The 19,459-nt window shown below is 35.8% G+C and overlaps 1 protein-coding gene across 6 annotated transcripts in view; it reads right to left on the bottom strand.

The window, feature by feature from the left end:
* Positions 1 to 19,459, bottom strand: part of FUT8 (fucosyltransferase 8) — a 274,423-nt gene that overhangs the window by 115,813 nt on the left and 139,151 nt on the right. For all 6 annotated transcript variants that reach the window (XM_073011083.1, XM_073011082.1, XM_073011085.1 and 3 more), the window contains 2 exons: positions 4,539 to 4,654; positions 4,259 to 4,421 (listed from right to left, as the gene is read on the bottom strand). In XM_073011083.1, coding sequence (XP_072867184.1) covers positions 4,259 to 4,421; positions 4,539 to 4,654 — 279 coding nt within the window. The remainder of the gene's footprint in view (positions 1 to 4,258; positions 4,422 to 4,538; positions 4,655 to 19,459) is intronic.

Genomic DNA, 19,459 nt, shown 5'->3' with positions numbered 1-19,459 from the left:
AATGAAAATACAAGCTATTGGGCAACAACAACTATGATCATAAACTTAAAAAAATCATAAACTTAAAAAAATCTGTAAGCTATTAACCTATCAATCTTTCCTACTGTACCCCTTATTTGAGTCAAAGTCATTTCCTTTGTTACATAATCCCCCACAATGTTTTTTTGGACATTAGCAAATCAGCATAATTAACATAAGTATCGTTCACTTTTTGGAGAACACCATTTAGTCTAAGCAAAGCTGCCCTATATGTTACTGATAATGAGATGATGCAAACTAGGTAGGGGAGATGAGATTGCTACTTTATCAGATTGTTTTTTAATAGTTTCGGTCAACACAGTTGAAAAATGGCTCATCTCCTGTATTTTAGTTTGAAGTTTTATAATTGTTATAAATTACCATAAACAGGACTTGGTAAAAGAAATAATAAAATAAATGAATAAATTTTTTAAAACTGTGGTAATTTAAAAAGCAGAAAGCAGCAGCTTTGGTACCCTTTTCATAAACTGGTATCTGGTAATATGAAGATGACAAAAATAATCAGAGCAGCAGTGATTAAGTTAAACATGTGTCTCTCTGCATCGGCCTGAAAGGTTGATAAGACTCCATGATATGCTTAGAGGTTGAGGTACACATCTAAACTGCCATAAATCCAAGCACTGAACCTACAATACTACATAAATAATAAAACCACAATGGCAAAAATACTTACTCTAAACCACTTAATTCTCTCTACTGCAAAGAGGTAGGCTAGGGTCAATTCATGGTCAATGATATCAAAAGCTACAAATATATTTAACTGTATTACTGGGAAGAATGGTCATATGCAATCACTAGAATGAAATCATCATTTAAAAATCTAGTGATGCTAAAAATTGATATCAATATAGCAGACAATAATTACTATGCTACTCTATATTTATTATACCATCAACACCTCTAAATTCTTAAACAGCCTGTAAAAGCTTATAAAAGCCCAAGAATATTACTAATTACTATGAGTTGATTAACCAACTGTGGTTGCAGGCAGATAAGGCTCTACTAGTTATTAGCTATCAAGGTCAATCAGGGAAATAAAGTGTTTTGCTAAAAATCTCAGGTGAGTTGAATCTTAGAACCAATATGATATTTGGCCCCCAGGCTGCATTTTAATGCCCGGTAATGCAAGTGATGAACAACAGGAGCCAGATTCCAGAAGAGAAAACATGGTGCCCTGACTACCAGGAAACAGCTTCAAGTGGGCAACAAAGGAGTCGTCTTCCCCCCACAGCTCACTGATGGGGTCACTAACCTACAGAGAAATGTGATTTTTTACCAGGAAACACAGGCATCGGTAGTGAACTCACAAACAGAAACAGGGAGTCTGTAGTTGTAGTTCTCAAAGACCAGCAACTTTGGCATCACTTAGTATTACTACTACTATTATGATCCATTTTTCACCACAGAACACTTCTGACACCAAATGCATGCGTTTTCCACATCAGATAATTCTCCAAATCTCTGTGGACACCTACTAGGTAGTGACACGAACTACCCAGAATTAGCCCAGACCTCTCAGTTCCATAATACTACACCCTACTTCAGATGCCATCGCAAGTACAAAGTGGCCAGGGTACCCACACTCTGTCAAATTTGGCTACAAACCAGGGGCTCCCACAACGAACTACTCAAGTTCAATAATCTGCTAATAATCTTCTAACATAGGTAGAAGGCTGCAAAACCCTAATAGAGCCCAAGACTCAGGAGGGCTCTTTAAGAAGGCAGGCCCATACCCAGGTGGCAGCCTCACTGACTATGGTCCCAGCTACAGACCTAGAAACCTATACACTATAATTTGAGCCCATGTAAAAATAAAATGGACTTTTGTATCATATAAAAATTAACAGAGGCGAACACAAAAGTTTGTTTTAATTCTTATACTTAAGTATCTTGAAAATCCTCAGTAAAAGGGTATATTCTACATAATAAAAATCCTTTCTATTTGTACATCCATCAGTTTAAGGGTTATTTCTCTAATGTTTGATTGTGTTTTGCTCATTATTTGTATTACTGGATTCTAATCTGGCTTCCTGGAGTTAAATTACTACCCTATGAAGTTATGTCCCAGGTTGATTGTCATTTCTGTTTAAGACAGGAAAATAAACTGACTTGGGTACCTTTACTTACCATTTTTGTTTTCAATGAACTACCATTATTTAACATATGCTAAATGGCACTGTAAGGAATCATAATAATTCAACAAGAACAAAAAAAAATGGAAAATTGATTTATATCAGTTTCTCAGGGGCCCACTTACTATATTCATTTTTCATTTGTACATATGGTCACAAAACATATGCGAGTTATAAACACAAATTATATTAATATTTACAAAATAATTCCTTAAAGAATTATTTCAATTCAGCTGGACATGGTAGCCCATGCCTGTAATCCCAGCTACTTAGGAGGCTGAGGAAGGAGGATCACTGGAGACCAGGAGTTCAAGACTGGCCTGGGCAACGTAGAAAGACCTCCACATCTTAAAAAATATATATATATACACACATACACACACACACACACACATATATATACACACACATATATATACACACACATATGAATTATGTTAGTTTTTAAAAAGACTGGAAAATTGAATTCTCAAGTTATCTGATTACTCAAATCTTTTTTTTGGGACAGACTCTTGCTCTGTTGCCCAGGTTGGAGTACAGTGGCATGATCTCCGCTCACCACAACCTCTGCCTCCCAGGTTCAAGTGATTCTCGAGCCTCAGCCTCCCGAGTAGCTGGGCTCACAGGTATGCGCCACCATGCCTGGCTAATTTTTGTATTTTTAGTAGAGACAGGGTTTTTGGTAGACATGGGGTATCGCCATGTTGGCCAGGCTGGTCTCAAACTCCTGGCCTCAAGAGATCTGCTTATCTCAGCCTCCCAAAGTGCTGGGATTACAGGCATGAGCCACCACGCCCAGCCCAATTGCTCAAATCTTAAAATTAAAGTTTCCATCAGAAGTCAGTGGCCAAAATTCTCCTTTACATACAGCATAGTCCACCTAAGTCAAATGCTCTTCAGATCTGAATTGTCCTACAAAACTGTGATAAGCAAAGAACACAAGCACAAAATTCCTTTTAAGAGAAGCTTCATGCCTAGAATCAGCTTTAGGGTAGAGAAATATTAAGGACAGAGTTAGTCAGCATTTGGTTTAGTGGTCTAAGTATGGCGTGACTGCAAGCGGGGCTAAATGTATCAAAGAGTCTGTCCAATGTGTGGCCTAATAATTCACTGCCCCTTGAAATCCATGCTATCATATTTCTGTAGATTCATTAATGCTAAAATGATTCCAATAGACAGATTTTTATTCATAATTTCACCTAAAACAACCAAGCAATTTTTCAAAATCATTATAATATTGCTGCTGCTGTTAATAAATATGAAATCTCTTACTTGTATGGGGTAATTCTTTTCCTCTTCACAGTAGTAGGTTGTGCTAATACAACAATTTTTCTTTTATTGTTCACTAATGAGACAGTAATTGCCATCAGAATCCTACTGGGAACACAGACTTTAAATATAATAGGCCTAAAGACAGGTTTCACTGTATTTATAATGATTTTCAGATATATTTTGTTCTGCATGAACACAACACCACCAAAATGTTTTCTTTTCTGTGGAAGATAAACTTCGTATTATTTAGCAATGTGTGCATAGGAGAAACAAATTTAACCAGGCAGATCTCAGGTTCCTCTTTCCAGCAACTAATGAATAAACAATGAACAGAATGCTCCTTTTTACTTAAAGAAAAAAACAAAAAAACCCGTTAACCTTTCATTAGAATAATGCTATTTTAAAGTTTTTTATGTTTGAATTAGAAATGTAACCATTGGACTCACTCAGTATGAGTTCCAACGTACCGGAATGCAAAACTGCATACTCCACTTCAAATACTGATTATATATAAAGAACATTTATAGAAAGATGTTTTAATGTATTGTTGGCTGGCATCACTACCTTCAGAATTTATTTAGAATATAAAGATTTCTAGAAATACATTTTAATTAATACTTTCTGGTGGTATATTTTGGTTGATGAACTGCACGTGGCAATTACCATCCTTTGGGACCTCAGGTACTCTTCTCCTCTTAAATATTGTAGGTGCTATTAATATTTACCACTCAACAGATGGATTAACAAGTCTGTTTCTCATTCTTAGATTATAATCTTTTCTAAAGCCCAAATAAAATGTGAAAGGAGAATTGTACCTTTCATGATGTCCTAAATCCAAAAGAAATTCATCTGCATGTCTTTGGAGTTCATTTCCTTCTAAGTTCTTTAATTTCTTCAATTCACTCTGTAGGAAAAACCAGAGCTCTTTAGCTCCATTTTCAATCCTCCTCCTCAGGATTTCATGATCCTTCCCCAGACCTGCAGTCAAAGAACAGAGGGTCGTAGCATTTCCAACATTTTGATAAAAGGAAACTTTCGATTATTTGTGCTAAAGCCTATATACTGAGGAGGGAAAAACAATGTATAATCACTTACCATTTCTGGTCTGTTTCTTGTAATTTTCAATCTGTTCTTTGGCCTTAACAAGCTGCTCTTCTAAAACGCGTACTCTTCCTATAGCTGGCCCCTGATCAATGGGGCCTTCTGGTATCCTGTAGTTTAGGCAAGAAAATGTAAACATTTAGCTTTTAAACAAACTGTGCAACAAAATACAAGCTCACTTTGCTAAAACATTTATACTGTAAACTCCGTAAGTTGCTGAGCCATACAGCACAAAAGAAGTACCAAATGGATTTTTTTCTTCAAAGGTATAGGATTAACCAATGAAATGACAATAAAGAAAAACAGAAAATAATAATCTACGATCTTCTAGGAGTTAACAAACCTCTAGAGCTGTTTCCTAGAATCTTTCATCCCATTACTTAGAGTACCACCATCAGTGGCAAAGCAGTCAATTTTTCATTAGCATTGAGAGTAACAAAAGTGAAGGAAAACATACAGAAAAGGCTTAAAGGGAATAAGGAAGCATATCTGAACACATATCTAAGGACATGCTGAAACATCAAATATAATGTATTTCTAAATTACTTACAATATCAGACTATGTAAATATGTCTTTCTATTCATGACATTAGACTACTAAGCATTGGTCTTATATAGAAAAAAGAAAGACAAGAGTAGAAGATAAAACATATCAGAAAAAAAATTGGGCCAGGTGTAGTAGCTCATGCCTGTAATCCCAGCACTTTGGGAGGCCCAGGTAGGAGGATCACTTGAGCCCAGGAGTTCATGGCCAGCCTGGGCAACACAGCAATCCCCTGTCGTTACAAAAATTAAAAACATTAGCTGGGCACATGGTGGTGTGTGCCTGTAATCCCAGCTACTCAGGAGGCTAAGGCAGGAGGATGGCTTGAACCATCCTTGAACCATAGTTCAAGATTACAATGAACTATGATCATGTCACTGCATTCTAGCATAGGCAGCAGAGTGAAACCCTGTCTCAAAAAAATAAAAATAAAAAAAAAATAAAAATAAAAAATTGAAGATTATTGTTCATTTCCATCAGCAACAAAAACAATCAGTCAATAATATAAAGTGTTGGAACACGGAACAGCAACCCAAGATCTTTTACATAATTATCGACCTCTCTGTTCAACTTAATTCCAAACTGTGCTTGTTCCTGTTTTGTTTTTATGTGACTTACGGCAGTATATCGTACTCCACTTTGATGTACATAATACAATTTTGTGCTAGACTAAACAAAGGTCTCCTAAAGATATCCATAACCTAATCATGAAACCTGTGAATATTACTTCGTATGGCAAAAAAAAAAAAAAAAAAAAAAAAAAACTCTGAACATGTAATTAAGGATTTTGAGATCGGATTATCTAGGTGAGCCATTTTGTAATAACAAATGTCTTCATAAGAGGAAGGTAGAAGAAGATTTTACTACAAAAGAGGAAAAGGTTATGTGGCTGTTAGCTTTGAAGATGGAAGAAGCAACCATGAGCAACGAACTCATTTTCAGAAACTGGAAAAGGCAAACAAACCAACAAACGAACGAAAAAAAAAACCCTAGATGCTCCTCTAGAGCTTCTCTAGGGAATCCAGCCCTCCTGACATCTTGGTTTCTGCCCAGTGAAACTCATTTCAGATCTCTGGCCTCCAAAACTCTAAGAGAATAAATTTATGTTGTTTTAAGTCATAAAGTTTGTGGTATTTGTCAAAGTAGCAGTAGGAAATTAATACATACATATATTGATCCTTTTACAAAATTGTCCTAAAGATTAAATCACTGATTTTTCTTTCAAAGTCTGTTTAAATGAGGAAACGTCTGTAAAAGTATTTAGCACAGTGTCTGGTAATAAATTTTATGAAGGCTACTATTATATCTGAGCTTTGTCATTTTAGAGATGAGCTGTAATCTCAAAAAGTCTGGGCTATCTATTCTTACCATCATGACCAGTTTAAGGGAACTTAAGTTTTAAATTATAGTTGGCAGAACCTAAATTCAGATGTCAACAGAGTCTTTTTTTTTTTTTTTTTTTTTTTTTTTTGACAGTCTCAATTTGTCACCCAGGCTGGAGTATGGTGATGGGATCTTGGCTTGCCACAACCTCTGCCTCCCAGATTCAAATGCTTCTCGTGCCTCAGTCTCCTGAGCAGATGGGATTACAGGCATGTACCACCATCCCTGGCTAATTTTTTTACATTTTTAGTAGAGACAGGGTTTCATTAGGTTGGCCAGGCTGGTCTCAAACTCCTGGCCTCAAGTGATCCGCCCACCTCAGCCTCACAAAGTGCTGGGATTACAGGCATGAGCCACCGCGCCCAGCCAACATAGCCTTTTGATGCAAACACTCTGATACAAAAGGTTTTTTTAATAGCTTCTTTAACATTTTTTATATAACCTGATAAAGCCAAATTAACTGTCAATTACCTACACTACTTCAGAAAACATGTTTAATAAAGTAGCTATTGTTACAGCTATACCAAAGTAAGTGGAGACATTTTATAATTTCCTGTAAAATTGTATGCATTAACACTGAACAGGAGCATAAAAAGTAACTATCTTCCAATCAGGAGTGTACAAGGCTACAGAATATGAATGAAAAAGCCTTCATTTGTATAAGCACAAAGTGAATAATAAAATGAATACAGTAGTTAGGTGCACAATTACCCAATTTATGAGCACGCATACATACACAAATGAGGCATGTCCTGGATATAGTTTTTAAAAGTTATGTTGCTAAGATTTGGCTCTTAATCTCTTTCTGAATTAGGTGGCTGGTTTCTAGGAAACAATTTGAAACTAGAATAAAACTTCAATCTCTTGGGATTTATTTTGGCAGCAATATGCCATAGGACAGGAATGTCCTTTTTCAGAACATATTTTAGTGATAGAAAAATTGACAATAGAAAGATTATGTCTAGGTTCTCCTTTTTATCTCTTTCTTCAAATATTGGTGGAATAAACATCAGAGGCAAAACAGTCATGAAAAAAATGGCATATGATCTTCTCAGTAGCTTTCCACAAAGATTTCCGATCTAATTCTAATAAAACATAACAGAATTAGTAATCTATATTACCTAATAATCTAATCCAACTGTGAAAAAAAAAACTGTACAAAAGAAAAGTACTGGAAAAATCACTCTAAAAAAAAAACAATACAGAAGAACTATTCTTTCCAAACTCCATCCAGAAAAGAGTTAATAGGCACGAACAGTCTCTTTTCTGAATACTTAGGGAACAGAATGCTTTCTTATCATATTCACCATGCCAAAGATACAGATACATCCACTTCTAGCCAAGATATTTACTATCCTGCCTGAAACAAGTCAAAATCCAGATGAAATGTATTAAACAATGACCTAACAAAACTGCAATCAAGCAACAAAGGGCAGTGATCGCCAGAGAAGGAAAACAAATGATGACAACCCTATGACTGTTCCAGCTTACTGCATTCAGAGAGTTTCCAGACCACAGTGTATGGAGGGGAAATGCAGATGGAGCCAGTACATTCACTGAGTTGAAGAAATGGAGCTAAGAGTCTAAAAAGACCAACACAGAGTTTGAATAAGAGAACCGTAGAGGAGAGAGAACTCCAGAAATCTGCAAAGGTTCCATTTTGGAATCAGCAGAGTACTCATCAGCACACACATATAAGGAACTACTCAGGCTGGGGAAAGAACTCTCTAAAAGGATTAGATGAAGTAGTACCTGGCATTCATACAGATTAGGTAGAAACAGTTCCTGATCCTACCAAACTAGAAAACCGTAATTCATGGGATGCTGGGTAAAATGCTCAGAAAGATTTGGCCTCAAAAGTAGGAAAATGTGCCCCAGACCAAATATTGCTTAGGTCCTGCTTAACAATCATTAAAAAACAAAATAGGATAAAATTATTTTTAAATAACATAACTACATCCCATAACAAAATTTAAGAATATTTGCAAATTATACAAAAGCTTCTAGTAACCAACAAAGTAAAATTCATGATGTCTGGAATCCACTTACCAGGCTTGCAAAAAAAACAAGAAAAGATGACCCATAAAGAAGAGTGAAATCAATCTATCAAAACCAACTCAAAACTGACACAGATGTTAGAATCACCATAGAAATAACAGTTATTATGACTGTATTTCACATGTTGAAAAGTTAGAGACAGGGAAGATACAAAAAAGATGTTAAAATTTTAATAGATAGGCTGGGTGCGGTGGCTCACACCTGTAATCCCAGCACTTTGGGAGGCTGAGGCAGGCGGATCACCTGAGGTCGGGAGTTCAAGACTAGCCTGGCCAAAATGGTGAAATCCCGTCTCTATGAAAAACACGAAAATTAGCCAGGCATGGTGGCAGACGTCTAGGTTCTCCTTTTTATCTCTTTCTTCAAATATTCGTGGAATAAACATCAGAGGCAAAACAGCCATGGAAAAAAATAGCATATGATCTTTTCAGTAGCTTTGCACAAAGATTTCCAATTTAATTCTAATAAAACATAATAGAATTAGTAATCTACATTACCTAATAATCTAATCCAACTGTGGAAAAAAAAAAAAAATCCCAGCTACTCAGGAGGCTGAGGCAGGAGAACTGCTTGAACCCAAGAGGCAGAGATTGCAGTGAGCCAAGATCACACCTCTGCACTCCAGCCTGGGGGGCAAAGTGAGACAGAAAGAAAAGAAAGAAAAGAGAGGGGAGGGAAGGGGAGGGGAGGGGAGGGGAGGGGAGGAAAAAATTTTAATAGATACCCAAGTTGAACTACTACAGATGAAAACTATAATGTCTGAAACGAAAAATATAAAGAATGAGATTTACTGCAGATTATATATTGTAGCATCTACTCTAAGAAACTAAGAAACAAACAGCAATGACACTCCAATTAAGTGGAAGAAACAAAGTAATAAAGATCAGAGAGGACATCAATGAAATGGAGAAAAAGAAAAATAGATAAAAACCAATGAAAACTAAAATATGGTTCTTTTAAAAAAAAAAGTCAATTAAACTGGCAAACTTTCTCCTAATAAATATTTTCAGTTTTATGGTCCAACCAGCAAAATCAAGGCTATTACTTAGGTGTATATATATATACACACAACACTTAAAATGTAACAACTTAACAATGGAAAATCATTCTTAGCTTGCGGGCCATGAAAAAAAGAGGTGGTTGGTAGAATGTGACCCATGAGCTATAGTTTGCCAATCTCTATTCTAGCCACACTAAGCAAAAAACATGGAGGGACTAAAAGCTAGTATTATCCAGATATCAAAACCAGAGAAAGATATAGTAAGAAAAAAATTACAGAACAGTATCTTTCATGAACACCAATATAATAATTATAAAAAATTTTAGCAAACCAAACCCAACCATATGTAATGTAGACAGTAAATCATGATTAATTAAGGTATCCTAGAAATGCAACATTGGCTTACCATTAAAAAATAAATCAACGTAATTCTTCCTATAAACAAAAAATTTTTTTTAAACAAAATTTTACAGAACACATTATCTGAATATACTCAGAAAAAGGACTTAAGAAAAGTCTAATGTAAATTCCTGATAAAAAGTGTCAGAAATGGCCGGGTGCAGTGGTTCACGCCTGCAATCCCAGCACTTTGGGAGGCCGAGGCGGGTGGATCACCTGAGGTCAGGAGCTCGAGACCAACCTGACCAACATGGAGAAACCCTGTCTCTACTAAAAATACAAAATTAGCCAGGCGTGGTGGTGCATGCCTGTAATCCCAGCTACTCGGGAAGCTGAGGCAGGAGAATTGCTTGAACCTGGGAGGCAGAGGTTGTGGTGAGCTGAGATTGTGCCATTGCATTCCAGCCGGGGCAACAAGAGCAAAACTTTGTCTCAAAAAAAAAAAAAAAGGGTCAGAAACTAGGAAATTAAGGAAATTTCCTCAACCTGATATCAATCATCTATTAAAAACTTACTGTTAACACCATAGGTTAATGGTGAAAGCATATTTTCCCTAAATCAGAAACAAAACAAGGATGTGTCTCTCACCACTTCTATTCACCACTATATTGAAAATTCTAGCCAGTAGACCAAGGCAAGAAAAAGAAACAAAGGCATTCAAATTGGAATGAAAGAAGCAAAGCTATCCTTGTTCACATGACATGATAATCTATGTTGAAAATCTGATGTTGTTTAACAAGGTTACAGAATGTAACATCAACATACAAAATTCAATTATATTTCTATATTCCTGCAAAAAACAATTGGAAATTAATATTTAAAACCACATTATTAGTTACAATAGCGTCAAAAAAAATGAAAAAAATTAAGTATCAATCTGGCAAAAGATGGGCATGACTTATAAATTTAAAATTATAAAACAACATTGAATTTGTTTAGAAATTGACAAGCCAGTACTAAAATTCATATGGAAATACAAACATCTAGAACACTCAATATAAATCAGAAAAAGATAAAACTAAAAGGCAAACACCATCTGATATCAAGACCTATTGTATCTGGCGTGAGTTGGTGTTTGAATGACTGACTGAACGAACGAATGAATGAATGAATGAACAAAAATTTTAAAAATAAAAAAATGTTTTTAAAGGCCTATTATAAAACTACATACAATAATCAAGACAGTGAGGTACTGGTATAAAGACAGATGACAAAGAGCATAATGAAATAGAAGAGAGTCCAAGAATAAGCCCACACATAAATGGACACTCAATTCATTTTTTTAATAAAGTCACAAAGATAATTTATCAGACAAAGGACAGTTTTTACAAGAGGAAAGCAAGAAATTACCTTTCTGACCCTCAGTTCAGCAAAGTTATCTTAGCTATGACAGAAAGGTGTGATCCATAAAAGAAAAAATTGATAAACTGGATTTCACTAAAATTGAAAGCTCTTCTTTTAGAAAGACACAGTTAAGAGAATGAAAATATAATCCACAGACTAGAGGGAAAAAAAATTTTTTTTTTGAGACAGAGTCTCACTCTGTCGCCCAGGCTGGAGTGCAGTGGCGCGATCTCGGCTCACCACAACCTCCACCTCCCGGGTTCAAGTGATTCTTCCGCCTGAGCCTCCCAAGTAGCTGGGATTACAGAAGCGCGTCACCACGCCCGGCTAATTTTTATATTTTTAGTAGAGACGGAGTTTCGCCATGTTGGCCAGGCTGGTCTTCAACTCCTGACCTCAGGTGATTCACCCACCTTGGCCTCCGAAAGTGCTGGGATTACAGGCATGAGCCACCGCACCTGGCCAAGAAAATATTTTTAAATCCTACATCTGTTAAAGGACTTGTATCCAGACTACACAAAGAACCAAATCATCAGGAAAAAAAGAAAAAAAACTCCTAAGCAAAAAGATTCAAATAAATGTTTGAACAAAAAAGACAAATAGGCGAATTAAGCACATTAAAAGATATTAGACATCATTAGTTATTAGGTAAATCCAAGAAAGCTCGACTGTGTAGCTGCAGCAATAGCTATATAGGCTGGCCTGGTTTACTGCTTGCATCTGACATCACAAAACAGGAAACAGCAAATCACTAGGGTTTCCTGTAGATGATCCTCATTCCTATTTTAAAAGCCTTTAAGGATGCCTATATGTTAGGTTTTTCTGAGATTTGACATATATTTCAAAAATTATTCTCTTGAATAAAAATTTGATGAAAATCTTTATTCAAACAAGAAGGTACCCTTTTAATACCCAAACATTAGCCCCACTCTAAAGGAATTCAACGCTTATAAAACATAACATGAAAACCAGTAAATTACTGGTTTGCAATCAGAATATGAAAAAATAGTGAGTTGCAGCCTAAATGAAATGATTACACAGCTCTCTGAGAAATTAAACTTTTCTCATTAAAAATGCACTTAATAATTCATGTAAAACAGGTTGCCTTTCTTAAACACTTTCAACAATTATGCCATGAATATTGGAAAGAATAAAGATCTTAATTAAGAAAAAGAACGTAGGCACAAATAAACAATATTAGGAAAGAACAGAGAATCATAAACACAGATAAAGAATTTTAAAACATATCAAAAAATACTATGAATATTTTCAGGCACTTGCTTTAAAAACATGAAAAAAATAACTTCTAGAGGAATTAAACTACAAAATGAACTCAAAAATATACAGAAATTTTCAGCGGTCAAAAATCGATTGAATTTTTTGAAACTTTACATTCAAGTATTTTTTTTTCTTTGTTTTGAGATGGAGTCTCAAATGAAAATACAAACAATACATTAATAAATATAGCAATGTATTTTAAAATACATTCGTCACCAGGCTGGAGTGCAGTGGCACAATCTCGGCTCACTGCAACCTTCACCTCCCGGGTTCAACTGACTCTCCTGCCTCAGCCTCCCAAGTAGTTAGCATTACAGGCACGCGCCACCACGCCCAACTACTTTTTTTAAATTTTTAGAAGAGACGGGATTTCACCATGTTGGCCAGAATGGTCTCGATCTCCTGACCTCATGATCTGCCCACCACAGCCTCCCAAAGTGCTGGGATTACAGGCATGAGCTACCGTGGCTGGCCAGGTTCAAGTATTTTTATACGAGTTTTACAAATATTCATAAAACATCTGAATCAAAATCTAGGAAATATAAAAAGAGAGGAAATTCTAAAATTCCATTCTTGAGATTAGTATAAGATCAATATAAAAGTAGACTAGGATAACAAAAAAAGACTAATTCAAATATAAGCTTATTTTCAAACTCTCAAATGACACATTAGTAAATATAGCAATATATTTAAAAATACATGACTATCTCAACTTTATCCTAAGAATACTACATTGGTTTACGATTAGAAAAGCTATTAATTTAAATTGATTGCATTAACAAATTAAAGCAAAATAAAATTACAATCTCAATTGAAACAAAAAGTCATTAGATAAAATTTACCACTTATTCATTATGAACACCTTAGCAAGAAAGAATGAATGGAAGGTAAACTCTTTAATTCAGTAAGCAATATTAGAAATTCATAAATAAATACCACATTCTATGGACCAACTCATCAGTAGCATTCCTTTAAAGCTAAGAACAATAGAAGACAGGCCTGCCATCTATGCTTCTATTCATCACAGTACTGAAGGCCTTAGACAAGGCAATAAGATAAAGAAGAAGACTTACAAGTGTAGAAAATGAAGAAACAAATGTTATTCAGATAATATAAACTTTTAATACAGAAAATCCAAGATAATCTACAAATTGTACTAATAAGAAAGTTCAGGGGCATTACTATATACAATATCAATGTACAGAAATTAAAGTTCCTATACAACGACTACCAGAAATTACTAAATGTGTTTTTTAAAAATATCACATTTACAATAGTAACGACAGAATCATAATCTTTCAAGGAATAAATCTAACAAAGAGCAATATACTTAATACATTAAAAAATTATAAATTTTCTGAAGTAGTTGTTTCCCAAATTGATCTATAAATTAAATGCACTTCTAATAAAAATTCCAAAAGGATTTTTTACTTAAATTTAGCAAAGTGATCCTAAAATACGTATGAAAAAGCAAACTCTCCAAAATAAGCGAGTTCATTTTGCAAAATAAGGGAAAAAAATAGGATTTCTCTCCCATCAGAAAACAAAACAAAGTTTTAGTAATGGAAATAGTGTGGTATTGGCACAAAGTCAGATAAGTAAGACTAACAGAACAGAATTAAGCACCTAGAAAGAGATCTCAGCATATATGACACAGGTATCATTCTAAATTACTATGGAAAGGATAAATAATTCAACAAACTAAGAGATAGTTTCACAAAAAATTCAAACAATCTTACAACTAAAATTTTAAAATTTTAGAAGAAATTCGGCATTCTTCACGATCTTGGGAGAGAAAAGAATTTCTTAGAAGTTTAGAGAAAAAAAGTAAAAAGAAACGAACAAAGCCTCCAAGAAATATGGGACTATGTGAAAAGACCAAATCTACATCTGATTCGTGTACTTGAAAGTGATGGGGAGAATGGAACCAAGATGGAAAACACTCTTCAGGATATTATCCAGGAAAACTTCCCCAACCTAGCAAGGCAGGCCAACATTCAAATTCAGGAAATATAGAGAATGCCACAAAGATACTCCTCGAGAAGAGCAACTCCAAGACACATAATTGTCAGATTCACCAAAGTTGAAAAGAAGGAAAAATGTTAACGGCAGCCAGAGAAAATGTTGGGTTAGCCACAAAGGGAAACCCATCAGACTAACAACAGATCTCTGGGCAGAAACTCTACAAGCCAGAAGAGAGTGGGGGCCAATATTCAACATTCTTAAAGAAAAGAATTTTCAACCCAGAATTTCATATCCAGCCAAACTAAGCTTCATAAGTGAAGGAAAAATAAAATCCTTTACAAACAAGAAAATGCTGAGAGATTTTGTCACCACCAGGTCTGCCCTACAAGAGCTCCTGAAGGAAGCATTAAACATGGAAAGGAACAACTGGTACCAGCCACTGCAAAAACATGACAAATTGTAAAGAGCATCAATGCTAGGAAGAAACTGCATCAACTAACGAGCAAAATAACCAGCTAACATCATAATGACAGGATCAAATTCACACATAACAATATTAACCTTAAATGTAAATGAGCTAAATGCTCCTTGCTAGGAAGAAACTGCATCAATTAACGAGTAAAATAACCAGCTAACATCATAATGACAGCATCGAATTCACACATAACAGTATTAACCTTAAATGTAAATGGGCTAAATGCACCAATTAAAAGACACAGACTGGCAAATTGGATAAAAAGTCAAGACCCATCAGTGTGCTGTATTCAAGAGACCCAGCTCACATGCAGAGATACACATAGGTTCAAAATAAAGGGATGGAGGAAGATCTACCAAGCAAACGGAAAACAAAAAAAGGCAGGGGTTGCAATCCTAGTCTCTGATAAAACAGACTTTAAACCATCAACGATCAAAAGAGACAAAGAAGGCCATTACATAATATTAAAGGGATCAATTCTACAAGAAGAGCTAACTATCCTAAATATATATGCACCCAATACAGAAGAACCCAGATTCATAAAGCAAGTCCTTACAGACTTACAAAGAGACTTAGACTCCCATACAATAATAATGGGAGACTTCAACACCCCACTGTCAACATTAGACAGATCAACAAGACAAAGTTAACAAGAATATCCAGGAATTGAACTCAGCTCTGCACCAAGCAGACCTAATAGACATCTACAGAACTCTCCACTCCAAATCAACAGAATATATATTCTTCTCAGCTCCACATTGCACTTATTCCAAAACTGACCACATAGTTGGAAATAAAGCATTCCTCAGCAAATGTAAAAGAACAGAAATTATAACAAACTGTCTCTCAGACCACAGTGCAATCAAACCAGAACTCAGGATTAGGAAACTCACTCAAAACCGCTCAACTACATGGAAACTGAACAACCTGCTCCTGAATGACTACTGGGTACCTAACGAAATGAAGGCAGAAATAAAGACGTTCTTTGAAACCAATGAGAATGAAGACACAACATACCACAATCTCTGGGACACATTTAAAGTAGTGTGTAGAGGGAAATTTGTAGCACTAAATGCCCACAAGAGAAAGCAGGAAAGATCTAAAATCGACACCCTAACATCACAATTAAAAGAACTAGAGAAGCAAGAGCAAACACATTCAAAAGCTAGCAGAAGGCAAGAAATATGTAAGATCAGAGCAGAACTGAAGGAGATAAGAGACACAAAAAATCCTTCAAAAAAAATCAATGAATCCAGGAGCTGGTTTTTTGAAAAGATCAACAAAAATTGATAGACCACTAACAAGACTAATAAAGAAGAAAAGAGAGAAGAATCAAATAGATGCGATAAAAAATGATAAGGGGATATCACCACGGATCCCACAGAAATACAAACTACCATCAGAGAATAAACACCTCAATGCAAATAAACTACAAAATCTAGAAGAAATGGATAAATTCCTGAACACATACACCCTTCCAAGACTAAACCAGGAAGAAGTTGAATCCCTGAATTGATCAGTAACAGGTTCTGAAATTGAGGCAATAATTAATAGCCTACCAACCAAAAAAAGTCCAGTACCAGACGGATTCACAGCCAAATTCTACCAGACGTACAAGGAGGAGCTGGTACGATTCCTTCTGAAACTATTCCAATCAATAGAAAAAGAGGGAATCCTCCCTAACTCATTTTATGAGGCCAGCATCATCCTGATACCAAAGCCTAACAGAAACACAATAAAAAAAGAGAACTTTAGACCAGTATCCCTGATGAACATCGATGCAAAAATCCTCAATAAAATACTGGCAAACCAAATCCAGCTGCACATCAAAAAGCTTATCCACCATGATCAAGTGGGCTTCATCCCTGGGATGCAAGGCTGGTTCAACATACGCAAATCAATAAACGTAACCCAGCATATAAACAGAACCAAAGACAAAAACCACATGATTATCTCAATAGATAAAGAAAAGGCCTTTGACAAAATTCAACAGCCAGTCACACTAAAAACTCTCAATAAATTAGTATTGATGGGACGTATCTCAAAATAATAACAGCTATTTATGACAAACCCACAGCCAATATCATACTGAATGGGCAAAAACTGGAAGCATTCCCTTTGAAAACTGGTGCAAGACAAGGATGTCCTCCTCTCACCACTCCCATTCAACATAGTGTTGGAAGTTCTGGCCAGGGCAATCAGGTGGGAGAAACAAATAAAGGGTATTCCATTAGGAAAAGGGGAAGTCAAATTGTCCCTGTTTGCAGATGACATGATTGTATATTTAGAAAACCCCATCATCTCAGCCCAAAACCTCCTTAAGCTGATAAGAAACTTCAGCAAAGTCTCAGGATACAAAATCAATGTGCAAAAATCACAAGCATTCTTATACACCAAAAACAGACAAACAGAGAGCCAAATCATGAATGAACTCCCATTCACAATTGCTTCAAAGAGAATAAAATACCTAGGAATCCACCTTACAAGGGATGTGAAGGACCTCTTCAAGGAGAACTATAAACCACTGTTCAATGAAATAAAAGAGGACACAAACAAATGGAAGAACATTCCATGCTCGTGGATAGGAAGAATCAATTATCATGAAAATGGCCATACTGCCCAAGGTAATTTATAGATTCAATGCCATCGCCATCAAGCTACCAATGACTTTCTTCACATAATTGGAAAAAAATACTTTAAAGTTCACATGGAACCAAAAAAGAGCCCGCATTGCCAAGTTAATCCTAAGCCAAAAGTACAAAGCTGGAGGCATCACGCTACCTGACTTCAAACTATACTACAAGGCTACAGTAACCAAAACAGCATGATACTGGTACCAAAACAGAGATATAGACCAATGGAACAGAACAGAGCCCTCAGAAATAATATCACACATCTACAACCATTTGGTCTTTGACAAACCTAACAAAAACAAGAAATGGGGAAAGGATTCCCTATTTAATAAATGGTGCTGGGAAAACTGGCTAGCCATATGTAGAAAGCTGAAACTGGATCCCTTCCTTACACCTTATATAAAAATTAATTCAAGATGGATTAAAGACTTAAATGTTAGACCTAAAACCATAAAAACCCTAGCAGAAAACCTAGGCAATACCATTCAGGACATAGGCATGGGCAAGGACTTCATGTCTAAAACACCAAAAGCAATGGCAACAAAAGCCAAAATTGACAAATGGGATCTAATTAAAGAGCTTCTGCACAGCAAAAGAAACTACTATCAGAGTGAACAGGCAACCTACAGAATGGGAGAAAATTTTTGCAATCTACTCATCTGACAAAGGGCTAATATCGAGAATCTACAAACAACTCAAATCAATTTTCAAGAAAAAAACAACCCCATCAAAAAGTGGGCAAAGGATATGAACAGACACTTCTCAAAAGAAGACATTTATGCAGCCAACAGACACATGAAAAAATGCTCATCATCACTTGCCATCAGAGAAATGCAAATCAAAACCACAAATGAGATATCATCTCACACCAGTTAGAATGGCAATCATTAAAAAGTCAGGACACAACAGGTGCTGGAGAGGATGTGGAGAAATAGGAACACTTGTACACTGTTGGTGGGAGTGTAAACTAGTTCAACCATGGTGGAAGACAGTGTGGCGATTCCTCAAGGATCTAGAACTAGAAATACCAGTTGATCCAGCCATTCCATTCATTACTGGGTATATACCCAAAGGATTATAAATCATGCTACTATAAAGACAAATGCACACGTATGTTTATTGCAGCACTATTCACAATAGCAAAGACTTGGAACCAACCCAAATGTCCATCAATGACAGAGTGGATTAAGCAAATGTGCCACATATACACCATGGAATATTATGCAGCCACAAAAAAGGATGAGTTCATGTCCTTTGCAGGGACACGAATGAAGCTGGAAACCATCATTCTCAGCAAACTATCCCAAGGACGAAAAACCAAACACTGCATGTTCTCACTCATATGTGGGAACTGAACAATGAGAACACTTGGACACAGGAAGGGGAACATCACACACCGGGGCCTGTTGTGTGGTGGGGGAGAGGGATAGCATTAGGAGATATACCTAATGTGAATGACGAGTTAATGGGTGCAGCACACCAACATGGCACATGTATACAAATGTAACAAACCTGCACGTTGTGCACATGTACCCTAGAACTTAAAGTATAACAAAACAAAAACTAAAAAACTTAAAAGTTATAGAAAACTGTGGTAGGACTGAAAAAACATAATTATCTTCTCCCAGGTAAAATAAAATCATTTTGTTACTCTAGAATTTCAAACAGATATTATGTAATTGTGAAACAATGCCAGTTACCTCACAACCTGTACCTGCGTATTTAACTGTGAAGAGTTACTCATAACCAACCATAATATTCAATCATTATTTACCATTTATTTGTTATATCAGTCAAGTTTTAGCCATAATTTTTATTGTATATGCACACAGGTAG

Source organism: Chlorocebus sabaeus, chromosome 24 (genome assembly GCF_047675955.1).
Source record: "Chlorocebus sabaeus isolate Y175 chromosome 24, mChlSab1.0.hap1, whole genome shotgun sequence".
Classification (NCBI taxonomy): Eukaryota; Metazoa; Chordata; class Mammalia; order Primates; family Cercopithecidae; genus Chlorocebus; species Chlorocebus sabaeus.
The sequence above is the reverse complement of the archived record's forward strand: the minus strand, read 5'-3'. Positions and strand labels throughout refer to the sequence as shown.